Here is a 26,162-nt window from a genome sequence, read left to right as displayed (position 1 = left end):
GATTCTCCCTTCCCCCATCATTATGGAGTGACAGATTGGGAAAACGGGATACCTAGTCAGGTGTACAACTGAATGCAATTCCAACTATTATAACATATATTTCAGGTAATGTTTCAAAAAGTATAACGCAAGTTCATCATGTAATGTTCAGGTCATTCTTCTACTCATTGCTGACTAAATAGGACAAAAAAGCCTTTTCCCCGGCATCACCAGAAAGTTAACATTTTCACATTCAACCAGATTTATTACATTTATTGGAGAGATTATTTTATTTACATATTAGACAGTTATAGTATAAAATACAGTCATTAAAGCGCATTGTGTTTTTTTCCCCCCTCAACCTTGTCTGCCCTGCAACAAACGACAGAGTGCTATTTTTATTTAAAAAATCAATTTCATTCAATTCTGTACTTCAGTGAGACGGTCAAAGGTCAAGGCAGGTGTTTGCCAAGCTCATCAGTCCTATTCCAGCCAAGCTCCTCTGGCCCCGGTGGCAGTGACGTGACAAACCTCTACATCAGCCCCCAGTCTCTGTAGCTCATCCAACCAGATCTGTTGCTTCTGGGACAGTTTGTCACTTGGGCCCTTCACCTCCACCAGCTGGAACAATAGAATATGATAGAATTCATAGAATAGAATAGTACATCTGATGCTTCTGAGAGTTTGACGCTAAGCCCCATTTACCTCTCATCAACATGTCATCATGGGACAAATAGATAGACCTTCTAGTCATCTCAAATAAATGTGTTTAATTCCACAGCCTCAGGCAGCCCTAGACAGTTCTGTGAGCTCACCTTGTAGGTGTTGTTGGATGTGTTCCACACCACTAGGTCAGGCAGTCCTGCTCGACAGTGTCTGTAGTCCTTGGCCATCCTAGTGATCATTCCTCCCAGAAACGATCCACCCAGACAAGACACGAGACTCTGCAAAGAGAGGAGACCACAAACGGTTAGACCAGCTCAGTAGCATTGGAGTAGCCAGGTAAACAACACTTTGATCAATGTGAGAGCAGGTTAGTTTAACCAGGCTACAATTACATGAGATTTACCATAACACAATAACCATGTTACTAACACATTGTTATACATGGAGGTGAAATCATAGCATAGGCTTTATAATGTCTAATCTGAAAGTCAATATTTATTAAACTTAGCAGACGCTTTTCAACTTTTCAAAGTAAAGGGAGTTATTTGTCACAGATGTTATTGCAGGTGTAGCGAAATGCTTGTGTTTCTAGCTCCAATAGTGTAGTAATATCTAACAATTCACAACAATACACACAATCTAAAAGTAAAATAATGGAATTAAGAAATATATAAATATTAGGATGAGCAATTTCATACGGGCATAGACGAAAATACAGTAGAATAGTATATACACATGAGATGAGTAAAGCAAAAATATGTAAACATTATTAGAGTGACTAGTGTTCCATTACTAAAGAGGCCAGTGAACCCACAACCGTGGCGTTGCTAGCACCGAAGCTACTTTTACCAACTGTACCACACTGGTAAGTCAATGACAAACAAGATTATCTGTACCGTCAATGCGTCATCCAATCGGTTTGAAGTGAGCCTTAACTGTGGTTACCTGTGCCCGCTGCAGGGATGAGAAGCGCTCCCAGTTGACCAGTGAACACACCTTCCCCTCTTGACTGGTCCAGGCCTCAGCCATCAGGTTGTGCAGCGTCTCAATGGACGCCTCACAGAGCACCTGCACACGCGTCTCTATCGCCTCCCTCCGGTTCCCATAGAAACAGTCTGTGAAGAGGTCCAGTGGGCAGGGCTAGGAGAGGAACAAGAGGGATGAGGAAATACTAATATATGCCTCGTATCAGACACTTTTATCCAGAGAGTCTGACAAGACAGTGAGGGCATGTAGGTACAGGTATACGTGAGCCTTGTGGGAATTGAACTGACAACCGTGGCGTAGTTACTGCCATACTTCAACCAACTGAACCACACAAAAAAAGGACAGGGTGAGCATATTTACCTGGTAGAGCATGTTTCCCTGGTAGAGCATGTTTCCCTGGTAGAGCATATTTACCTGGTCGAGCATGTTTCCCTGGTAGAGCATGTTTCTCTGGTAGAGCATATTTACCTGGTAGAGCATGTTTCCCTGGTAGAGCATGTTTCCCTGGTAGAGCAGGTTTACCTGGTAGAGCATATTTACCTGGTCGAGCATGTTTCCCTGGTAGAGCATGTTTCCCTGGTAGAGCATATTTACCTGGTCGAGCATGTTTCCCTGGTAGAGCATGTTTACCTGGTAGAGCATGTTTCCCTGGTAGAGCATGTTTCCCTGGTAGAGCATATTTACCTGGTAGAGCATATTTACCTGGTAGAGCATGTTTCCCTGGTAGAGCATGTTTCCCTGGTCGAGCATGTTTCCCTGGTAGAGCATGTTTCCTAGGGTAGAGCATGTTTCCTAGGGTAGAGCATGTTTCCCTGTAGAGCATGTTTCCCTGGTAGAGCATGTTTACCTGGTAGAGCATGTTTACCTGGTAGAGCATGTTTACCTGGTAGAGCATGTTTACCTGATAGAGCATGTTTACCTGATAGAGCATGTTTACCTGGTAGAGCATGTTTCCCTGTAGAGCATGTTTACCTGGTAGAGCATGTTTACCTGGTAGAGCATGTTTACCTGGTAGAGCATGTTTACCTGATAGAGCATGTTTCCCTGGTAGAGCATGTTTCCCTGGCCGAGCATGTTTCCCTGGCCGAGCATGTTTCCCTGGTCGAGCATGTTTACCTGGTAGAGCATGTTTCCCTGGTAGAGCATGTTTCCCTGGTAGAGCATGTTTACCTGGTAGAGCATGTTTACCTGGTAGAGCATGTTTACCTGGTTGAGCATGTTTCCCTGGTAGAGCATGTTTCCCTGGTAGAGCATGTTTCCCTGGTAGAGCATGTTTCCCTGGTAGAGCATGTTTACCTGGTAGAGCATGTTTACCTGGTAGAGCATGTTTACCTGGTCGAGCATGTTTACCTGGTAGAGCATGTTTCCCTGGTAGAGCATGTTTACCTGGTTGAGCATGTTTACCTGGTCGAGCATGTTTACCTGGTCGAGCATGTTTACCTGGTCGAGCATGTTTCCCTGGTCGAGCATGTTTACCTGGTCGAGCATGTTTACCTGGTAGAGCATGTTTACCTGGTCGAGCATGTTTACCTGGTAGAGCATGTTTACCTGGTAGAGCATGTTTACCTGGTAGAGCATGTTTACCTGATTGAGCATGTTTACCTGGTAGGGATTCCGGAAGACGTCTGGAATACCCTCCATGAAAATGACGTCCCATAACAGAAGACCAAACAGAGTGGAAAACGTGGAACCCTCTCCATGGATCCCTATAGATAACCAAGAGAAGTTTCAGTCAAACTTCACTTCCAGCCATCCATGTGGTAAGGAAGCATTTCACGGAAAAGTTGTATCAAATTGTATTTGTCACATGCGCCGAATACAACAGGCACAGTGAAATGCCTTACGGTGAAATGCCTTACGGTGAAATGCCTTACAGTGAAATGCTTACTTAAGAGCCCTTAGCCAATAATGCAGTTAAAACATTATTATTATTTTTTTAAATATATATATATAGGCTATATACAGGGGATACCAGCACAGAGTCTATGTGCGGGGACACCGGTTAGTCGAGGTAATATGTACATCTAGGTAGAGGTATTAAAGTGACTATGCATAGATGATAACAAAGAGCAGCAGCAGTGTAAAAAAAAAAAGGGGGGGGGGGCAATGCAAATAGTCTGTGACAAATACAATTAGATTTGATTACATTTCCAAGTACAGGTTCATGTGACAACAGGAGAAGTTTACTGAACTTGCCGTTTTCAATTGTTTCGATTTGTTACTGTGAAAGCTCTGGTTTATATGTCAAATACACTTAAAACATGAACATTTGATGATTTAAAAGAAGCAACAAAAAAACAACAACAACAGGAAACTAGAAAATAAGTCAAGCAGAAGACCTTGGTCAAAGCCTTGCCGACGGTAGTGTGCAAGTGACAGTTCTTCCACAGAACACATGACAGTGGAGTATCCTCCCTCTGCCCCCTCCTCAGCAGGCATGAGGAACACATTCTTCCCTGTCCCCCCCTCGTGGGGGAAGAGCTGCCCTCGGATAGTGACCTAGAAGACACAAACACACAGACACAAACACAATAGCACACACAAAACAAGTCTGTTTTTAGATTTATTTTTATTTACCCTTTATTTAACTAGGCAAGTCAGTTAATTACAAATTCTTATTCAGAATGGACGGCCTACACCGGCCAAACCCTAACCCGGACGCAACTGGGGCCAATTGCGCACCGCCCTATGGGACTCCCAATCACGGCCGGTTGTGATACAGCATGGAATCAAACCAGGGTGTCTGTAGTGACGCCTCCAGCAGTGCCTTAGACCGCTGCACCACTCGGGAGCCCCTTAAAACTGCTTGATGTTTAGAAAGTCAAAAGACATAAGTGATATAAACTCAAGTAAACCCAGTTTACCCTCCCTTTTTATTTTGGGAATATAATTGACCCACCTCTTAACTAACGTTTTAGTTGTTGTTTTTTTGCATTAGCGTTTACTTAACTTGCTAACAAAGATTGTCATCTCGATCATCGCTTAGAATTGACCCATCTCTGAATATAATGTATATTTCATCAGCGACAGAAGTGACTCACATGAGTGACATCGTTGACGTGGATGGTGGGCAGGTCACCGAGCACAGGGTGGTAATTCTTGTAGCTAGGGGATTCCTTCATCCTATTGGCTCTCTGGTGGAGTGAAAGCTGGTGGCCCGTCCTCACCAAGGGGTCAGAGAGACCTTCTCTGATGGAGCTGATAGCCTGGGATTGATACATGGGGAATTTCAATTCAATTAATGCTAATTACGGACACAGACAAAAAGACACACATTTAATAAATACCACGTATAACAACAGTGCAAAGTGAAATCCAGACAAACATTAACAAAGTGCAATAGTCCATAAGTTCAGGAAGAACCATGGGACAAAGTTCTTAAGAGGCGGTGTGGTTGACTGACCTGTTCAGGTAGTTTGAGGTTGAGTGACCTGTTCAGGTAGTTTGAGGTTGGACTGGAGGTTGACTGACCTGTTCAGGTAGTTTGAGGTTGGACTGGAGGTTGACTGACCTGTTCAGGTAGTTTGAGGTTGGACTGGAGGTTGACTGACCTGTTCAGGTAGTTTGAGGTTGGACTGGAGGTTGACTGACCTGTTCAGGTAGTTTGAGGTTGGACTGGAGGTTGACTGACCTGTTCAGGTAGTTTGAGGTTGGACTGGAGGTTGACTGACCTGTTCAGGTCGTTTGAGGTTGGACTGGAGGTTGACTGACCTGTTCAGGTAGTTTGAGGTTGGACTGGAGGTTGACTGACCTGTTCAGGTAGTTTGAGGTTGACTGACCTGTTCAGGTAATTTGAGGTTGGACTGGAGGTTGACTGACCTGTTCAGGTAGTTTGAGGTTGGACTGGAGGTTGACTGACCTGTTCAGGTAGTTTGAGGTTGGACTGGAGGTTGACTGACCTGTTCAGGTAGTTTGAGGTTGGACTGGAGGTTGACTGACCTGTTCAGGTCGTTTGAGGTTGGACTGGAGGTTGACTGACCTGTTCAGGTAGTTTGAGGTTGGACTGGAGGTTGACTGACCTGTTCAGGTAGTTTGAGGTTGGACTGGAGGTTGACTGACCTGTTCAGGTAGTTTGTTGTTGACTGACCTGTTCAGGTAGTTTGAGGTGTTGCTGGAGATTGAGTGCCAGTCTGTCCCACCATCGCCCCCTGCTGTCTGGACAGTAGACTGACTGGGACAATAGTGAGCGCAGCTCCTTCACCGCTTCCTGGAACACAACCAATCTGAATCAATATATTACACTACACTCTGCTGTGTGTGTGTGTATATGAATGTATGTGTGTGTATACATCTTGGTATATGTGTGTATATGAATGTGTGTGTGTATAATGTAACAGTACCTGTTTGGCACATACTACGCACGCAGGTCTTTCTCCTTACCTTCTTGATCTCCAGTATTTTCCACAACTAGTCAAATTTATTCCACACATCGGACTTCCCCTTTACCTCCTGAGCAACCAGTAAAACATTCCCCTGTTTCCAGTCACGTCCTCTGCATCCATTTTGCTGTCACGTGTGTTCCGGTGTTCAGAGTTTGTTATAACCAATTTATTAATGTGATTATGACATGCTTTAACGGTCAGGCCCCATTGGTCACGTGCATTCGATGCACACGTGTCACATAAAGAGAGCAAGGGTTTGAGGGGATATTTTCCTAAATAAATTAGCGATTTCGGTAAACAAAACTTTTCAATCAGAAAAGGCTGTAATTATGTTGCAGTTCGGCAACATGGTCAGCGTGATACACACTGTTGACGTTCTGTGGTGGTCGCTGCAGCAGAGACAGTGTGATACACACTGTTGGTGTTCTGTGGTGGTCGCTGCAGCAGGGAGGACAGAGACAACGGGTCACACAGTCCCTCGCTGTCTTTTTTTACACGGCGCAGCAAGTCTGAGCCCGGCCCGGCACAATCAAATCAATTGCGGTCGGATTCCCTCTAGTTATCTGTGTCTTCATTATTTCATCAAACAGTGCACTTTAAAGCATCAGACAAGCTCAGTGCATATAGTTGATTTGATTAAAACACATAGGATGTGTCTATATATGGAAAAATACACGTTGGTCGATTGGTCGAAAGAACAACTATATATATTTTTTTGTCTGGGACAGTTCTAGTGTGTATCGAGTTATATGATGTATGTGTGTGTTTCTGCACCTACCTTGTAGCAACGTAATCTCTGCAGTACTTCTACTCCCCTGGACAGGATGCGTGTGTAGGCCCACCCTGTGGTGAAACAGCGCAGGAACACTGGCAGCTCTTCCTGGTGGCTACACACACACACACACACACACACACACACACACACACACACACACACACACACACACACACACACACACACACACACACACTAGGTTTGGCTGGCTTATGGCTGTTGATCAATGTCAATGATAATGTTGCTTATCAAGCGATTATTGTGTGTGTGTGTGTGTGTGTGGGGGTGTGGGGTTGCATTTGGCTGTGCAGACCAATGTGAAATCCGCATGGCCACATATCAAAGATTGACAAAGAGGGATGATTATGCCGCTTGTGGTCCCCACCTGAGGTCGTACGTCTTGCTCGTCTCCTGCCAGGTCGTCTTGGCTGCGGTGTAAAGCCCCAGAGCGTCCTCCCAGTGGCCTGTCTGCATGGCTGTGATCACCTCCTGCAGCGCTCGCATCGCCGCCTCATACCTGACACAACAGGGCAGAGAGGCGCTGAGTCCAACGACACAATCAGATTAACGTTTATCGGTCACGTACGCTTTTTTTTTTTTTTTTTGCAGACGTTATCACCCGGTGAGGGGAAATGCTGTGGTTTCCAGCTCCCAAAAATGAAGCAATATCTAGCAACACAATAACACGCAATCTAAAAGTTAAAAAGAACAAAGACATTAAGACAGAAATATTAGAAGTCTGGGACCCAGAGTCGTGAGAGTATGAATACATCTACACCAAGTTGGACAAAAAAAAAGAGGAACACCTGACCAGGTGAGTTATTATCCCTCATTGATGCCACCTGTTAAATCCACTTCAATCAGTGTAGATGAGGTGGAGGAGACAGGTTAAAGAAGGATTTTTAAGCCTTGAGACAATTGAGACATGGATTGTGTATGTGTGCCATTCAGAGGGTGAATGGGCAAGGCAAAATATTTAAGTGCCTTTGAACAGAGTATGGTAGTAGGTGCCAGGCGCACCAGTTTGTGTCAAGAACTGCAAAGCTGCTGTTTTTTTCACACTCAACAGTTTCCCCTTAGTGTATCAAGAATGGTCCACCACCCAAAGGACATCCAGCCAACTTGACACAACTGTGTGAAGCATTGGGTCAGCATCCCTGTGGAACGCTTTTAACACCTTGTAGAGTCCATACCCGGACGAATTGAGGCTGTTCTGAGGACAAAACGGGGTGCAACTCAATATTAGGAAGGTGTTCCTATTGTTTTGACACTCTGTAAATGTTAATGGTGTATATAGACAGAAGGGACAGCATATATGAATTGAAGAGTTATGTACAGCAGTAATTATATAGGATGAACCTTGACTATTTACCTATTATTTACCTATTACCGACGTGGTAACAAACCCCCACCTCACGACCCCAAATTGTTCACACTGGGGCGGCAGGGTAGCCTAGTGGTTAGAGCGTTGGACTAGTAACCGGAAGGTTGTGAGTTCAAACCCCCGAGCCAACAAGGTACAAATCTGTCGTTCTGCCCCTGAACAGGCAGTTAACCCACTGTTCCCAGGCCGTCATTGAAAATAAGAATGTGTTCTTAACTGACTTGCCTGGTTAAATAAAGGTAAAATTAAAAAACTCCTCTTGTTGGCGTAGAGAACATTTTTGCAGTTTTAAAGTTAATGTCCTGCAATTCTACACATTTTTTGTTGTTGTTGTTGCTGTTTTAAAAGCTAATTTCCTGCAATTCTGATATGACACCAGGGATCAAAGCGAGTAAAAAAAGATCTATTATTGTTATCTGGACTCGCGGTCCGTATTGACCCTGTTCTGGGTATGAATCAGGACCGCGTTCCGCCAGTTGAGCATGGACGAGCCATAACCAGAATACAGTGTATACAGTGCCATCAAAAAGTAATCACATCCCTTGACACATTTTGTTGTATTTCAAAGTGGGACTAAAATAGATTTAATTGTCATCGTCAACGATCTACAAAAAAATACTGTAATGACAAAGCGGAAGAAAAATTATAATATTTAAAAAATATATATATTATAATAATTTAATCTAACACAAATATGTTGATTAGAAAAGTAGTCCACCCACTGAGTCAATACATGTTAGGGCTCCAGAGTTGCGCTGCAGTCTAAGGTGCTTGAAACGTCACTACAGACACCCTGGTTCGAACCAAGCTCAGGCGTCGACTGGCTGTGATTGGGAGTCCCATAGGGCGGCTCACAATTGGCCCAGCGTCGTCCGGATTTGGCCGGTGTAGGCCGCCATTGTAAATAAGAATTTGTTCTTAAAGGTTAAATGTAAATAACAAAAAAATGTTAGAAGCACCTTTGACCTGTGAGTCTTTCTGGGTAAGTCTCTAAGAGCTTTACACACCTGCATTGTGCAAAATGTGCCCATTATTTTTTTCAGAATTCCTCAAGCTCTGTAAAATTGGTTATTAACAACCATTTTCAGGTCTTGCCATAGATTTTCAAGCAAATTTAAATAAAACTGTGTCGCTATCTATCCACGGTTTGGTTTGAATAAGTTTGACGGCCCGCAACCTTCCCCAGTCCACGTGATCAAAACAGTCAGACCAATGTTGAACAGTCCTTACCATGGGTGCTTCCTGCTTAAGTTTCTGCCTATTGGCGGGGAGGAGCAGGATGGAGGCGTTGTCTGATTTGCCAAAGGGATGGCGGGGGAGGACCTTGCAGTCGTCTCTGAAGGGAGAGTAACAACAGTCAAGCGTGTCCTCTCCGCATGTAGCACAGGAGATATGTTGATAGATTTTCGGCAGCGTTTTCCTCAGATTTCCTTTATTAAAGTCCCCGGCCTCAGGATATATGGTTTCCAGTTTTGCAGCCTCAGCCCCTCAGTTCCTTGAGTGCCATCACAGTGTCAGCTTGGGGGGGGTATTTCCACGGCAGTAGCAATAACCAAAGAAGATTATCTCGGGAGGTAATGCAGTCAGCATTTGATGGTGAGGTATTCCAGATCAGGAGAACAAAATGACGTACGTTACCACAAATACACCATGAGTTGTTAATCATAATCATATTCTTCCACCTCTGTTTTTCCCAGAAAGTGATTTCTTGCTGTCTGGGCGATGAACTGAGAATCCCGCTGGCCGTATGGATGGGGACAATTTATCCAGAGAGAGCCATGGTTCCGTAAAACAGAGTATGTTACCGTCCCTTGTGTCTCTCTGAAAGAAGATCCTCGCCCTGAGCTCATCTACTTTGTTGTTCAGGGACTGAATGTTAGCGAGTAATATACTCGGAAGCAGTGGATGGTTTGCTCGCCACCTGAGCCTGACTAGGACCCCACTTCTCAGGTGTCGACGTTTTGCCTCAGAGAATCCAAAACAAAGGATTCAGGTCAGGAAAATCACATTTCTGGTGTGTGACCGCCAATCTAATGTAGGTAATAATACTAGAAACGTTCTGAGCAAATAATGCAAGAGGCACAACAAAAACAATAATACTGCAAAGCTGGCTAGGAGCTGGAAACAGGGTGATTGTCGTTCGGAGCCATCTTGTTCATATTGGCAGAATGTGTGCCACATATCCGCCTGGTGTCTAGGCCCTTCATATCTGTGTGAGCCCCTTCTACATGCATCTCCCTCTCTCCTTTCTGATCTTTAAGCAATAAGGCATGAAAAGCACATGGATTATTGTAAGAATAACACAGGACTAAGGGCTGTTCTTAGGCACGATGGGAAGCAGCAAGGTTTATACAAACCCTTACAGTTGCAAACAAAAAAAAATCTTGTCTAGATACTTTTTTTCCCAGGGGACATAAGGTTCATGAATTGCCTGCATGGGGCTGTGGGACAGTGGATGTGCATTGAACTGTTAACAGGCATTACCTGGGAATTGTCGTGAATAACTCCCTGCTATCAACCAATCAGCATCTAGGACCCAAACATCCCCATTTTATAATAACACTTAGATAGCTTATGAAACGCACACAAACATTTGAGGTTGATCAATCAGTGTCCACAGCACTGACCAATGAGATCTGACCCAAATACACTGTACGTCTATGTCTCTAACCTGATAAGATCTTCTCTATCCAGGAACAGTTTGGCTCTGCGCTGTACGGTGTAATCAGGGAAGGCCAGTCGGCCAGAGTTGACCAGTAGGATGGTGTAGAGCTGACCCTGACCCCCTCCGGCCGTCTCCTCCTCCTCCAGACCGTCTGTCAGGGAGAAGAGGAGGAGGACGCGAGAGAACACAGCCCTGGGGCCGCGATGCAGGCGTACACAGGAACCAGCTAGCTGCTTCGCCCTGGAGAGGAGAGATTATTAGTGTAGGAGTGTGCCTGAGGACGGTTGTGTGTTTAAGGCAGCTGACCTCGTCACATATGCAATCCCCTGCCTGCGTAGGAACGAATGCCTGTCCCAATGTAACGCCCGTCTGTACACTCCCATACCGTCAGTCTCCCATTCCGTCAGTCCCCCATTCCGTCAGTCTCCCATTCCGTCAGTCCCCCATTCCATCAGTCCCCCATTCCATCAGTCCCCCATTCCATCAGTCCCCCATTCCATCAGTCCCCCATTCCGTCAGTCCCCCATTCCGTCAGTCCCCCATTCCGTCAGTCCCCCATTCCGTCAGTCCCCCATTCCGTCAGTCCCCCATTCCGTCAGTCCCCCATTCCGTCAGTCCCCCATTCCATCAGTCTCCCATTCCATCAGTCTCCCATTCCATCAGTCTCCCATTCCATCAGTCTCCCATTCCATCAGTCTCCCATTCCGTCAGTCTCCCATTCCGTCAGTCCCCCATTCCGTCAGTCCCCCATTCCATCAGTCCCCCATTCCATCAGTCTCCCATTCCATCAGTCCCCCATTCCGTCAGTCTCCCATTCCGTCAGTCCCCCATTCCATCAGTCTCCCATTCCATCAGTCTCCCATTCCATCAGTCTCCCATTCCATCAGTCTCCCATTCCATCAGTCTCCCATTCCATCAGTCCCCCATTCCATCAGTCCCCCATTCCATCTGTGTCCCATGCACTAATGTCTATCCCTTTTAATTAAAATAAAATAAAAGGCCAGCAGAAAAACGGTGGGACATAATTGCTGTGAATGACTCTAGAATATGTCACTAGAGCCCCTCCCCTCTCACCTCTTTAGTATGACAGTCCCAATGTTGTTCTGTCCAGGGGCCAGGGCGAACAGAGACCTCTGTCTGCTCAGCTTCAGGAGTCCCTCCACCAGCTGATGTTTCTGGGTACCAGACCCAGGACCCCCCAGGTGGAACGTCTTAGCCAGGCTACGGAGCTCCGGGGCGGGCAGCAGGTCCAGCACCTCCCCAAGCTCCTGGAGGTCACTGTCTGGAAAACAGTTGAGGATGTTGGGCATTGGATGGTAGGGGTTGGTTAGGGATGAACATTTGAGTGACTTCCCACTGTTAGCATGACAGAGTGGAAATTCAACCCTCCGCACCATTAACACAACACACTCAAGAAGCACAGTCAATACTGACTCAGTAAAGACATGTCTGCATCCAGAGCTTCAGCACCTCTAGATCCCAGGAAGGCCGTAGCAATGCACTTAGCCATTCACCACATTAGCATTTAGCGTAATACCATTCAAGGCCTTTCAACTATTAGCATTTAGCATAATACCATTCAAGACCTTTCAACTATTAGCATTTAGCATAATACCATTCAAGACCTTTCAACAATTAGCATTTAGCATAATACCATTCAAGACCTTTCAGCAATTAGCATTTAGCATAATACCATTCAAGACCTTTCAACTATTAGCATTTAGCATAATACCATTCAAGACCTTTCAACAATTAGCATTTAGCATAATACAATTCAAGACCTTTCAACAATTAGCATTTAGCATAATACCATTCAAGACCTTTCAACAATTAGCATTTAGCATAATACCATTGAAGTCCACTCATTCAACTGTTGGTAGGAAGATTCCTTTCACCAGGTCCTGAGCTCCAAGTCCTAGATCAGCCTATTGTTAGCATAACACCATTCAAGTCCATTCAACAGTTAGCATGTAGCATAAAACAATTCCAGTCCAATCATTCACCTGTCTGTAGGAAACCTCCTTCCACCAGCTCCTGAGCTACAGGTCCCAGGTCAGTGCTAATCTCATTATAGTTTATCTTGTTGACCTGGAGCCACTTCAGTTTCCTCTGGAACAGTCTCACATACAGCTTCTGTCCTGTCACTGAGAGGAAGGAGAGGCAAATTAGCAAGACTGGTTGATGATAAAAATAGTAGTCAAAAAAATGCTAAACGTGTACCACTACATGAAATTCTATTGTACAATGTGATTTTATATTATCTTGTGTTATAAATGTGTCATGTATGTTCAAAAACACATTTGCAGAACACTTTCCTGTAGCCTTTAGGTATGCATTCATAAAGCACTTATAACAGCTATATAAAACATAACATTTGTCATAAGACAGTCATGTTTGTTCTATTCTACACACCTGACAGACGCTCAAAGCCGTGTATGGCTGAAAGGTCTTCTTGATTGAACAGCATCCTATCGTCTTCATTCTCCAGCACTGCCTCGAGCACGGTCAGGAAGTTACCCAGGTAGTACGGTAACCGCGGTGATTCGGAATCTTGCTTATCAGTTCCTCTGTCTGTGTCAGGCTCTGTCAGCTGATCACTGCTACTGGTCACTGTGGATTCTTCTTGTTCTCCTTCTTCCTCTAGTTTTACTTTTCTTCTCTGACGCTCCTCCTCGGGCACCTCTGTGCTGCTCTTCAAACGAGTGTCACAGTTACCAGTTGAAGATTCTTCTGTTCCGTGTTGCTTATCATCATCAGCTGTTGTTGTTGTTGACGTAAGGAGTTTGTTTCTAGTGAGGTCATCATCTGGTTCTTCACCATCTCTCTTCTCACATCTGGCTTTCTTGCTGCGAGTAGACATCCTCTGTGTTTTAACAGAGACCTCCGCTTTCCCTCCTTTCTTCCTCTTGTTCAGTCTGGATGGAGCATAGGACAGAGGTCGCGGGGCCATAGAAACTACCGGAGACAATGATTCTAATATAGATTCGGATTCTAAACATTCTAAAGTCTCTTCTCTGCTTTCTACCTGAGGTCTGCCCAGTGAAATAGTACTGTGACTTTCCACTGTGACATTTGTTGTCTCTGTGTCCATTAAGCATGTTGTCTGGTCACCAAATCCCCGAGGGAGGTGGTTCTCCTTCTGAGAGCTTCTCAGCTCCTCAGACCTTCTGTCTCTTTCTGGGGACTCCTGGATGGTGATGATGTCATCAACCTGCGACTGTATGTCCTCAGGGGACTTCAGCCTTTGCTTCAAGCCCCTCCTGGAGAGCTTAGAGGACAGCCTGCTACCTATGTCAATGGGCCTGACTACAGTCTTACTGCTCATCTCTCTGGTGTTTACTTGCTGAGAAGAAGAAGAAGCACCAGACTTTTTAAAGTATGGGCTGGTGTTGGCCTCTCGCTGAGGCTTTTCCTCCTTTGGACAGGAAGGCCCTGTGTCTGGATCATGGACCTTACTGGTCCTCCTGGAAGGAGAGTGAGACGATGCCAGCTTTGTTGTAGTAACATTACAGGCTGAAGCAGTATCAATGGACGCACCATCTTCCCTCTGAAAGTTCTGACACTGTGAATCAATGTGTTGGTTTATCCTGAACCGTGGCACTAGCTGACCACACAGAGGACATGGCAGTCTAGGTGACGGGGCGTTGTTGAAGAATGATGAGATGGAGGCTGTACCAGGACATGCATTGGCACTCTTCTTACCATCTTTACTACTGATGTATCCTTTTCTCTTTGTTATTGAGAAACTTCTCTGTTTGCGTTTGTTTCCTTTCTCTGCCATGATGTTTCAACTGTTGTTGTTTTCACGTTTTGTCTACAAAAAACAGGGGCTGATATTCTATTATGTAGCTATCTTGACAGTAACTTGCAAATGTAGGTCTCCCACCAATCTGTAAAGTGAGAGAGGCAAAGATTACAGTTCACATAGCCGAGGAACGCTTCACTCCATTCTCTTATATCGAGGCAGCGTTGAGTTTTGATAACCGGTTACGGGATTTGATAGCAATAACACTGATTTACCCACCATTTACCATCATTATTGTAAAAAATAAAATAAAATCACATCTGAAACCGGTTACCTGTACCTAAATTTGTCCTATTCAAGTGCCGTTCTTCTGCAGGGTGCTGAAATTCATGATTTTTTAAATAAAAAAACCTATCGAATACCACCACCGAATTTTCCCCTCATTTGTGTTGCTGGTACTAACCTTTCCTTAAACTGAGATTCAATTGGCACATTCGCGTTGAGTTAAACGAGACACAAATGAAAAGTCAATATTAGGAAGGTGTTTCTCATGCTCGGTATACTCCGAGTATGTCTGTAATGTGACAGTGAGAGAAACCTACTCTGCTGAACATTGTTGTCATAGAGGCTACACTAACACCGTATATTATTTAGTACAATGTCAACATCATAAACGTATAATTCCTTCACATTGTAGCTCATCCACTCACCAGTGTCACCGGTGCCGTTCACCACCGATCATTCATCTAGAATGGGCAATGGGTGGCTGAGCTAACGTTAGCTAGCTGGCTAGTTATCTTGCTCTCTTCACGTTACCTTTGCAGGCGTCAGGCAATGATATAGAAACGGTCATATTTGCTATGCATTGTGTTATAATATAATTATTTTGAGTTTTAGATGAGAAATTAAGCTCTTTGAGTATCCCGTGTTTTGTCGTTACAGAACAGCCGGGTTCGCGCGCAACGCTAGAGCAATCGAGAAAGGATGTTGAGTAGACTGAGGTAGTAGATGACAAATTCATCGATTTGATGGATTTTCAGACATTGGTGAAAAGGGAGGAAATTGTGTGCTTTCACAAAATAATAATAATAATAACACAGCATAAAACACTTTAAAATATGAATTGTTGAGGCTCTAATTAATTGAGATTATAGGCATATGAGGTGTAAATAGCCTACCACTTCTATAGAAATAAATGCAGCATCAACTGCACATTAAAAAAATGAATGAATAGACAATGCATTGACTATCTGGAAAAATGGTTTATGTTTTTGACCCCAATAAAACAAATATATTTGTTTTTTTTTGCTAAAGGCAACTCACTTTGACTCTGTCAAGGATGTTTGTTTAATCTCATGTGGCATGAAGGATCATTTTATTAAAATCAGATGGACCAGACCATTTCATCGGGGTGCTGCCCGCACGTACTGAGGAGAGAATAGAACCTGCACGGGGTATTCCTTACACATGTTCCAGGGCTACTTGCCCCTGGCTTCCAAATTCACCATATTCTGGGGTTTCTAAGGCAAATCTCTGATCGGGACATAGGCAATAATTTCAAAGGAGCTAAGAGCCTATCATCAGTCGATGCTGGTAAGTCGGACATCAGCCTATATTGTTTTGATTGGGAAGCTTAAACAGAAAGAGATCAGTAGCATATTCAGTTTGCAACTCTATATCTGAAATCCCTATTATAAAGATGTGGTCCTAATGGCACAGAGGAATCATGGCACACACCAACAGCCTATTTAGCCTATACCACTACACCAGCGTGATGCAGTCTCAATGAGAAATCGTTCAAATCAAGGTCGATGTTAATTGTGCTTATAATAACTTAACGGTTTGCCTGTCTGCGATTTACATGGCTATAGATCAATGTGACGAATCGGGATTTTCAGAGAATGGATGAGAAAACCATCCCTGCGTTTTACGAAAGACAAGGATAATATGCTGAGGGCAGTGAAAACCCGGATCCGATTGAAGAAATAGGTTGGAGATAGAACGAATGCGTGCGTTTCCCTGTCCTGTGCTCGAGGAACAGTTTTCTAACAACATTACCCCTGCAGTTGCGGCAAAAGTTTGGCGTGATCGTTTATCATCTGATTATCTGCAGTGTGCAAATTGAATAATCTCGCGTGAGATTGTATAAAATCCACACGAGCAACAGCATTTGCAACGTCATAATGATCAACAAAAAGTCCCACTACAAATAGCATCAGTCATCCGTACAGTTCAACACCACGGACAGGGACATTTCGACATTTCGATGTGTATGTTTGGCGGGTATTATTAAACACAGATGTGTAGTGACGCAGTTTTAGAAGAATAAACCATTTGATTTCGCTCACTTGGGGATTGCATGCGTTCCCGTACACCCTTATTTGGTCTAGCTGTGTAAATAGAACCAGTAAACTATATCCTAGGCATAGGTTTGGCTTGTAAACCCGATATGCAATTCCAATTATAATTTGACCACGGGTTCATTGCTGTGTTATTCTAGGACTGAGGATAGTGTTGGGATAGGCCAGCCTGAGCCATGGCTCATGGGAAGAAACCAGGGAAGATCACCAGAATCCTGGGACCCAGCCCTTCATCATGCCCAGGAGGATCCATAGAGAAGAAGCCAGGAACTATTAGGAGAATATTGGCCCCCAGTCCTCCGCCCAGCCCGGGTCCCACAGGATCCACAGAGGAGTCTAATGAAGGACCTCATGATGAAGGACCTCAGAAAGAAAGACCACAGAGTTTGAGGCGTAAGGACCCGCCACCCTGCCCTGACCCCCTATCCACAGGGGAGCCTACTGATGAAGAACCCTGGGGTCTGAGCAGCAAAGGCACAACTGAAAGACTACATGATGGAATTCGGAGTCTGAAGAGTGAAGGCCCTCCTCAACACTCGCAGAGCACCAGCAATGAGGAGCTGGACAATAACAATGAAGAGAGGACCCCTGGGCCTGCATCACCTGTCCCTGCTAGCCCAACCCAGGTCCGCCCAACCCAGGCCTACAGCAAAATGACCCAGGCCCAGAACTACCCTCGGCAGTCAGACGCCCAGGCCAAGAACTACCCTCGGCAGTCAGACGCCCAGGCCCAGAACTACCCTCGGCAGTCAGACGCCCAGGCCCAGAACTACCCTCGGCAGTCAGACGCCCAGGCCCAGAACTACCCTCGGCAGTCAGACGCCCAGGCCCAGAACTACCCTCGGCAGTCAGACGCCCAGGCCCAGAACTACTCTCGGCAGTCAGACGCCCAGGCCCAGCAGCATCTCAGAGAGATTCCAACGAGCCCCAGCACCAGGCCCACCTCTGACTCCCCATCCAGTCAGGAGACAGGAGACAGGAGACAGTCCAGGGCTGTTAAACCATCACCTGTCCTTACCAGTCCTTACCAGCCGTGTCTGATTAGTCCCTCCAGTTCACCTCTTCCTGTCCCTGCTAGAGCTAGTGTCTCCTCCAAGATCTCTCTGAACCTGCCCGGTGACTCCACCACCCCTGACAGCTTGGAGGAGGAGGAGGACAGCTGCTCAGAGTACGACAATGTGGGTTCAGATGTGGAAGGTGTGGAGCAAGACATTGATCAGGTGCTGCAGGTGGAAGACCAGGGTATGGAGGTGAGGTACTACCCTGAGGCGCAGGATGGTATCTATGTGGAACACCAAGACGGAACCTACATTAAACACCAAGACGGAACCTACGTGAAACACCAAGACGAAACCTACGTGAAACACCAAGACGAAACCTACGTGAAACACCAAGACGGAACCTACGTGAAACACCAAGACGAAACCTACATTAAACACCAAGAAACACACAAGACGGAACCTACGTGAAACACCAAGACGGAACCTACATTAAACACCAAGACGGAACCTACATTAAACACCAAGACGGAACCTACATTAAACACCAAGACGGAACCTACATTAAACACCAAGACGGAACCTACATGAAACACCAAGATGGAACCTACGTGAAACACCAAGACGGAACCTACATTAAACACCAAGACGGAACCTACGTGAAACACCAAGACGGAACCTACGTGAAACACCAAGACGGAACCTACATGAAACTCCAAGATGGAACCTACGTAGAAGAATGTGAGGATGGACCCTATTGCCCCAAGGATGCCACCTATGTAGAAGGTGAGGATGGTACCTATGTGGAGGGTAGTGTGGAGGGGGACAACAGCACCACTGTACAATACAAACCCACAAGGCCACTGTACGGCCCTGAGTCTGAGGAGATGCAGGATAAAGATAGAAAACACTGTAGCTCTTCTGAGCATTACCATCAGTTCAATGACAATCCACATCAGACACCCAAGGCTGGAGACAAGGAAGAAAAAGAGGAGGTGGAGGGGCAGGAGGAGGAGGTGGAGGGGCAGGAGGAGGAGGTGGAGGGGCAGGAGGAGGAGGTGGAGGGGCAGGAGGAGGTGGAGAGGCAGGAGGAGGGGCAGGGGCAGGATGAGGAGGTGGAGGGGCAGGAGGAGGAGGTAGAGGGGCAGGAGGAGGAGGTAGAGGGGCAGGAGGAGGAGGTGGAGGGGCAGGAGGAGGAGGTGGAGGGGCAGGAGGAGGAAGAGGAGGGGCAGGAGGAGGAGAATTTCCCAGATGAAACTGGTGAAACAGAGGAAGAGCGGGATGTGACCACGTACACAGAGGAGGAGTCTGAAGAGACAGAGGACAGAGAGCAGGAAAATAAAATCACTACCAGCCACCAGGAGAATGATGGGGAGAGGATGAGAGAGGGAGAGAGGAAGGGGGAGAGGATGATAGAGAGGGAGAGGGTGGGGGCGAGGATGAGAGAGAGGGTGGGGGAGAGGATGAGAGAGGGAGAGAGGGAGGGGGAGAGGATGAGAGAGAGGGCTGGAGAGAGGATGAGGGAGGGAGAGAGGGAGGGGGAGAGGATGAGAGAGAGGGTGGGGGAGAGGATGAGAGATGGAGAGTGGGAGAGGATGAGAGAGGGAGAGAGGGAAGGGGAGAGGATGAGAGAGGGAGAGAGGGGTGGGGTGAGGGTGGGAGAGAGGGAGGGGGAGAGGATGAGAGAGAGGGAGAGGGTGAAAGAGGGAGAGAGGGAGGGGGAGAGGATGAGAGAGGGAGAGGGGGAGAGGATGAGAGAGGGAGAGGGGGAGAGGATGAGAGAGAGGGAGAGGGTGAGGGAGGAGGAGAGGATGAGAGCAGGAGAGAGGGAGGGGGGGAGGATGATGAGAGCAGGAGAAAGGGAGGGGGAGAGGGTAAGGGTGAGAGAGGGAGAGAGGGAGGGGGTGAGAGAGGGAGAGAGAATGAGAAAGGAAGAGAGGGGTGACAGGGACAGGGAAGATGGTAAGGTCTACTCTTTGAGAAACTGTGACACCCCTGAGGACAGAACGATCTCAGTGTGTGTCTCAGAGTCCCCACAAAGGGCCCCCTATAGGGGAAGTGGAGGGGGAAGGGATTGGATTTGTGATGCCCCTCAAAGGGCCCATAAGGAGGTGAAGAGGCAGGGGAGGGGAGGAGGACGAGGTGGGAGGAGCGAGAGGGGAGGAGGAAAGAGTGGGAGGGAAGGAGGAAGGGTCGGGAGGGAAACTGACAGGGAGGAAGACACCGGACAGATAGTATCTGAGATTAAGGTATGTATGAGCAGTAGCAGCAGCTCAGAGACACAGGACTGCAGAGAGGCTGCTATCAGGCCCAGACCACCAAGGCCAAGGCCCAGGCCTAGATCCGGGCCCAGTTCCAGCACCCCACAACCTCACCAGACACAATCCCACACCCAGACCCGCCCAAAACAGGCCTACCAGACACACACCTACCTGACAGAGTGCCATACTGGACCGACAAAAGCCCACCCAGCACAGAACCACCACCTAGAGGCTCAGAGCGACGCCCGACAGAGCCAGCAGACTAAGACACAGGACTGCAGAGACGGTGCCATCAGTTCTATACCTAGATCTGGCTTCATCACACCACACCCTCACCCTCCTCAAACCCCGGCCCAAACGCAGCACAGCCAGGCCCAGCAGACACACACCCAGCCTCCCCAGATCTGCCCAAAACAGGCCCATCCGGCAAAGACACAGGCCCAGACCCAGGCCCGACAGGTCCTGCCGACAAAGGCCCAAAACCACAAGAGACAAGCACCCACCCATCCGACACAGGCCCAGACACTGCAGCACCACAGAGAAGGTTCCGTCAGGCCCACCTTTGACTGCCCTCCCACTCACCAGACCCAGACCCAGCAGACTCAGCATCGCAGAGAGAGTCTCACCACTGAGCCTACACACAGCCAGGAGAGCCAGGCTCAGACCCAGCAGTCAGAGGCCCAGACCCAAGCCTGGCAAATTCAGGATCGGAGAGGGAGTCCCATCACTTCTGACCCTCCTCCCACCCACCAGACCCAGGCCCAGAACCATCCTCGGCAGCAAGAGGCCTGGCAGACCATGCAACACCGTAGAGAGAGCCTTACCAGCCCCAGGCCCGACTCTGACTCCCCACCCAGTAAAGCCCAAAATGACCAGTTTCCGTCCCAGCAGCACTACAGAGAGAGTCTCCCCAGGTCCCGGCCCACTTCTGCCTCCCCTCCCAGCCACAAGACTCAAATGCAGGACCACACTCCCCACACCCGACAGACACCGCAGCATCGCAGAGAGAGCACCACCAGTCCCAGGCCCCCCTCTGACTCCCCTCCCCTCCAGGAGAGCCACCAGGCCCACATCCAGGCCCACTCTTTTCAGACCGAGAGCCAGGGCAGACAGACCCAGCAGCATTGCAGAGAGAACACCACCAGCCTCAGCCCAAGGCCGACTTCTAACTCCACTCCTAGCCTGGAGAGCCATCCAAGGATTGTCAATGTATCACCAGCTTCACATCAGAACACAGAGCCACAGAGGGAGTCCCCAGAGGAGAGACAGACAAGAACACAGACACAGGTAACCGCCTGATGCTGCCAACTCAACAGGGTTTGTTTTATGTTATTAGTTTACTTGACAGGGACCATGTACAACAAACATTGCACCAGATTTGACCTACATGGTTAAATCTCATCTGCAGTCTGGTCATGTTTATGTTTGTTCCAGTTGTTAGTAAGATCTCCCCTCTGTCTATTCCAGTTGTTAATAATATCTCCTCTCTGTCTATTCCAGTTGTTAGTAAGATATCCCCTCTGTTTATTCCAGTTGTTAATAAGATCTCCCCTCTGTCTATTCCAGTTGTTAGTAAGATCTCCCCTCGGTCTATTCCAGATGTTAGTAAGATCTCCCCTCTGTCTATTCCAGTTGTTAATAAGATCTCCTCTCTGTCTATTCCAGTTGTTAGTAAGATCTCCCCTCTGTCTATTCCAGATGTTAGTAAGATCTCCCCTCTGTCTATTCTAGTTGTCAGTAAGATCTCCCCTCTGTCTATTCCAGTTGTTAGTAAGATCTCCTCTCTGTCTATTCCAGTTGTTAGTAAGATCTCCCCTCTGTCTATTCCAGTTGTTAGTAAGATCTCCCCTCTGTCTATTCCAGTTGTTAGTAAGATCTCCCCTCTGTCTATTCCAGTTGTTAGTAAGATCTCCCCTCTGTCTATTCCAGTTGTCAGTAAGATCTCCCCTCTGTCTATTCCAGTTGTTATTAAGATCTCCTCTCTGTCTATTCCAGTTGTTAGTAAGATCTCCCCTCTGTCTGTTCCAGTTGTTAGTAAGATCTCCTCTCTGTCTATTCCAGTTGTTAGTAAGATCTCCTCTCTGTCTATTCCAGTTGTTAGTAAGATCTCCCCTCTGTCTGTTCCAGTTGTTAGTAAGATCTCCCTCTGTCTATTCCAGTTGTTAGTAAGATCTCCTCTCTGTCTATTCCAGTTGTTATTAAGATCTCCTCTCTGTCTATTCCAGTTGTTAGTAAGATCTCCCCTCTGTCTGTTCCAGTTGTTAGTAAGATCTCCTCTCTGTCTATTCCAGTTGTTAGTAAGATCTCCTCTCTGTCTATTCCAGTTGTTATTAAGATCTCCCTCTGTCTATTCCAGTTGTCAGTAAGATCTCCCCTCTGTCTATTCCAGTTGTTATTAAGATCTCCTCTCTGTCTATTCCAGTTGTTAGTAAGATCTCCCCTCTGTCTATTCCAGTTGTTAGTAAGATCTCCTCTCTGTCTATTCCAGTTGTTAGTAAGATCTCCTCTCTGTCTATTCCAGTTGTTAGTAAGATCTCCCCTCTGTCTATTCCAGTTGTTAGTAAGATCTCCTCTGTCTATTCCAGTTGTTAGTAAGATCTCCTCTCTGTCTATTCCAGTTGTTAATAAGATCTCCTCTCTGTCTATTCCAGTTGTTAGTAAGATCTCCTCTCTGTCTATTCCAGTTGTCAGTAAGATCTCCCCTCTGTCTATTCCAGTTGTTAGTAAGATCTCCTCTCTGTCTATTCCAGTTGTTAGTAAGATCTCCCCTCTGTCTGCTCCAGATGCCTCACGATGTCTCAGAGCAGCAGCCAGGCAGGCCCCAGTGCCCAGAGCCCCGGGCCCTACAGAAGGACAGCAACAACACACCTCAGCCTGAACCAACACAGAACAACGCCTCGTTCCCCAGCTTCGTGGATGGTAAATGTAATTTCTCTGTATTGTTCATTGATTCCATACCTGAGTAACGGACATGTGATTGGTTTCTGGTGTGTACCTTGACGTTCCTGTACTGATGCAACCATATTGCCCAGCAATGGGACAATAACGACCTTCTGAATGTGAATCTGAATCTGAATCTGAAACTAACTCTGACTCTGAATGTGAATCTGACTCTGAATGTGAATCTGAATGTGAATCTGACTCTGAATGTGAATCTGAATGTGAGTCTGACTTTAAATGTGAATCTGACTCTGAATGTTAATTTGAATCTGACTCTGAATGTTAATCTGAATCTGACTGAATGTGAATCTGACTCTGAATTTGAATCTGACTCTGACTGTTAATCTGAATCTGACTCTGAACCTGCATCTGAATGTGAATCTGACTCTGAATCTGACTGTGAATGTGAATCTGACTCTGAATCTAACTCTGAATCTAGCTTTGAATGTAAATCTGAATGTGAATCTGACACGGAATGTGAATCTGAATGTGAATCTGACTCTGAATGTGAATCTGAATGTGAGTCTGACCCTAAATGTGAATCTGACTCTGAATGTTAATTTGAATCTGACTCTGAATGTTAATCTGAATCTGACTGAATGTGAGTCTGACTCTAAATGTGAATCTGACTCTGAATGTTAATTTGAATCTGACTCTGAATATTAATCTGAATCTGACTGAATGTGAATCTGACTCTGAATGTGAATCTGACTCTGACTGTTAATCTGAATCTGACTCTGAACCTGCATCTGAATGTGAATCTGACTCTGAATCTGACTGTGAATGTGAATCTGACTCTGAATCTGACTGTGAATGTAAATCTGAATGTGAATCTGACTCGGAATGTGAATCTGAATCTGACTCTGACTCTGAATCTGACTGAATGTGAATCTGACTCTGAATCTGACTGAATGTGAATCTGACTCTGAATGTTAAGCTGAATCTGATTCTGACTCTGAATGTGAGTCTGACTCTGAATGTGAATCTGACTCTGAATGTTAAGCTGAATCTGATTCTGACTCTGAATGTGAGTCTGACTCTGAATGTTAAGCTGAATCTGATTCTGACTCTGAATGTGAGTTTGACTCTGAATGTGAGTTTGACTCTGAATGTGAGTCTGACTCTGAATGTGAATGTGAATGTGAATCTGACTCTGAATGTGAATGTGAATCTGACTCTGAATGTGAATCTGACTCTGAATGTAAATCTGAATCTGATTCTGACTCTGAATGTGAGTCTGACTCTGAATGTGAGTCTGACTCTGAATGTTAAGCTGAATCTGATTCTGACTCTGAATGTGAGTTTGACTCTGAATGTGAATCTGACTCTGAATGTGAATCTGACTCTGAATGTGAATCTGAATGTGAATCTGACTCTGAATGTGAATCTGACTCTGAATGTGAATCTGACTCTGAATCTGACTCTGAATGTGAATCTGAATGTGAATCTGACTTTGAATGTGAATCTGACTCTGAATGTGAATCTGACTCTGAATGTGACTCTGAATGTGAATCTGACTCTGAATGTGAATCTGACTCTGAATGTAAATCTGAATGTGAATATGACTCTGAATGTGAATATGACTCTGAATGTGAATCTGACTCATAATGTGAATCTGACTCTGAATGTAAATCTGAATGTGAATCTGACTTTAAATGTGAATCTGACTCTAAATGTGAATCTGACTCTGAATCTCATGCCCAGTCCCAGGTCCGTGTGAGCCGGAGGACCTGATCGATGGGATCATCTTTGCTGCTAACTACCTTGGTTCCACACAGCTGCTGTCTGACAAGAACCCATCTAAAGGAACACGCATGGCCCAGGCGCAGGAGGCTGTCAGCCAGGTCAAGGTATTCTATTTTTTTGCCTGCCTAATATTCTGATCGAACAATGAATGTCATCTGAACTGAATATGCATTCTTCCTAACCACAATAAGGATTTTTGCCTTTGAAGAACCTCACAGTTGGAGTACACTTTTTCAGCCACATGGTGGAGCACTCGCATTCCTTATCACCATGTTTTGTGTGTCTACCATTTATGACAGTTTTCTTAAATTATTATTATAATAAAATATATATATATATTCATTGTTGGACATTAAAAAAAAACAGCAGGAAATTAGATTCAAGTCATTTTTATTTTGTAAATCTGTTCCCAAGTATTCCCACGTTATAATAGAGAGACACGCGATTGTATACAATAATAGTAAGCAAGGTTTGAAATGATTATGTTTTAGTCAAATATTATATCTGTTTGGGATTCTTGCGGTCGATTTGCAGTCTTACAAATGATTTGCAATTGTGTTCCCGCACCCCGAACATCCGCTCAAGAGAAACATCATCCCTCACCTGAATCTAGTTGACGATCCCTTATCTATGATGATCTGCTGCCCACAGAGCCAAGATGAAGACTCTCAGATGGTGACAGAAGTTGACCTCTTCATCTCCACCAAAGCAGTCAAAGTGCTGAATGCTGACACACAGGTGTGTAACTACAGTATTGAGCGATGGGAAAACACTCACCTCTGTGTTCGCTTTGCATCTGCCGTCAGGTTGTGGTTTCAATTCAGGAAGTTGACTGAAATTTCAGTTTCAATTCCTATTCTCCTTATTGAAAAAATCTGATCTACTATCATAAGAGTCCTATGTCTTGCTCTTCTAGCTTTCGGGGCATCCTTTGGACATGTTGTTGAGGACCGTTTACTCCACACAGTACCAAGTTATTACCACAGCAGCTATATATATATATATATATATATAAGTTATCATTTATCAACTGGGTGGTTCGAGCCCTGAATGCTGATTGGTTGACAGCCGTGGTATATCAGACCGTATACCACAAGTATGACAAAACATGTATTTTTACTGCTCTAATTACATTGGTAACCAGTTTATAACAGCAATAAGGCACCTTGGTGGTTTGTGGTATATGGCCAATATACCAATATAAGGGAGGAATCCAAGAACAGCCCTTAGCCGTGGTATATTGGCCATATACCACACCTCCTCAGGCCTTATTG

The 26,162-nt window shown here is 45.8% G+C and overlaps 2 protein-coding genes across 3 annotated transcripts in view; one reads left to right on the top strand and one right to left on the bottom strand.

Moving 5' to 3' along the window:
- Positions 1-78: 78 nt before the first annotated feature.
- Positions 79-15,547, bottom strand: fan1 (FANCD2 and FANCI associated nuclease 1). 2 transcript variants are annotated; one of them, XM_064990135.1, is made up of 14 exons: positions 15,294-15,547; positions 13,251-14,728; positions 12,842-12,982; positions 11,913-12,120; positions 10,845-11,078; positions 7,175-7,306; positions 6,793-6,901; positions 5,720-5,839; positions 4,674-4,838; positions 3,972-4,131; positions 3,235-3,338; positions 1,591-1,785; positions 795-923; positions 79-600 (listed from the first exon to the last, which is right to left on the bottom strand). In XM_064990135.1, the coding sequence occupies exons 2-14, from the start codon at positions 14,617-14,619 to the stop codon at positions 463-465; spliced, it is 3,204 nt and encodes a 1,067-aa protein (XP_064846207.1). In that variant the 5' UTR covers positions 14,620-14,728; positions 15,294-15,547; the 3' UTR covers positions 79-462. The 2 variants fall into 2 exon arrangements, with proteins under 2 accessions (XP_064846207.1, XP_064846208.1); XM_064990136.1 differs by lacking the exon at positions 15,294-15,547 and adding an exon at positions 14,924-15,284.
- Positions 15,548-17,119: 1,572 nt separating this feature from the next.
- The window catches only part of LOC135556912 (uncharacterized), a 34,632-nt gene continuing 25,589 nt past the window's right edge, over positions 17,120-26,162 (top strand). The window contains exons 1-5 of the mRNA XM_064990319.1: positions 17,120-18,408; positions 19,890-21,489; positions 22,986-23,121; positions 24,847-24,992; positions 25,540-25,626. Of these exons, the coding sequence (XP_064846391.1) occupies positions 17,120-18,408; positions 19,890-21,489; positions 22,986-23,121; positions 24,847-24,992; positions 25,540-25,626 (3,258 nt within the window). The remainder of the gene's footprint in view (positions 18,409-19,889; positions 21,490-22,985; positions 23,122-24,846; positions 24,993-25,539; positions 25,627-26,162) is intronic.

Source organism: Oncorhynchus masou, chromosome 15 (genome assembly GCF_036934945.1).
Source record: "Oncorhynchus masou masou isolate Uvic2021 chromosome 15, UVic_Omas_1.1, whole genome shotgun sequence".
In the NCBI taxonomy this organism is placed as follows: Eukaryota; Metazoa; Chordata; class Actinopteri; order Salmoniformes; family Salmonidae; genus Oncorhynchus; species Oncorhynchus masou.
This window is presented reverse-complemented; position numbering and strand designations above follow the sequence as displayed.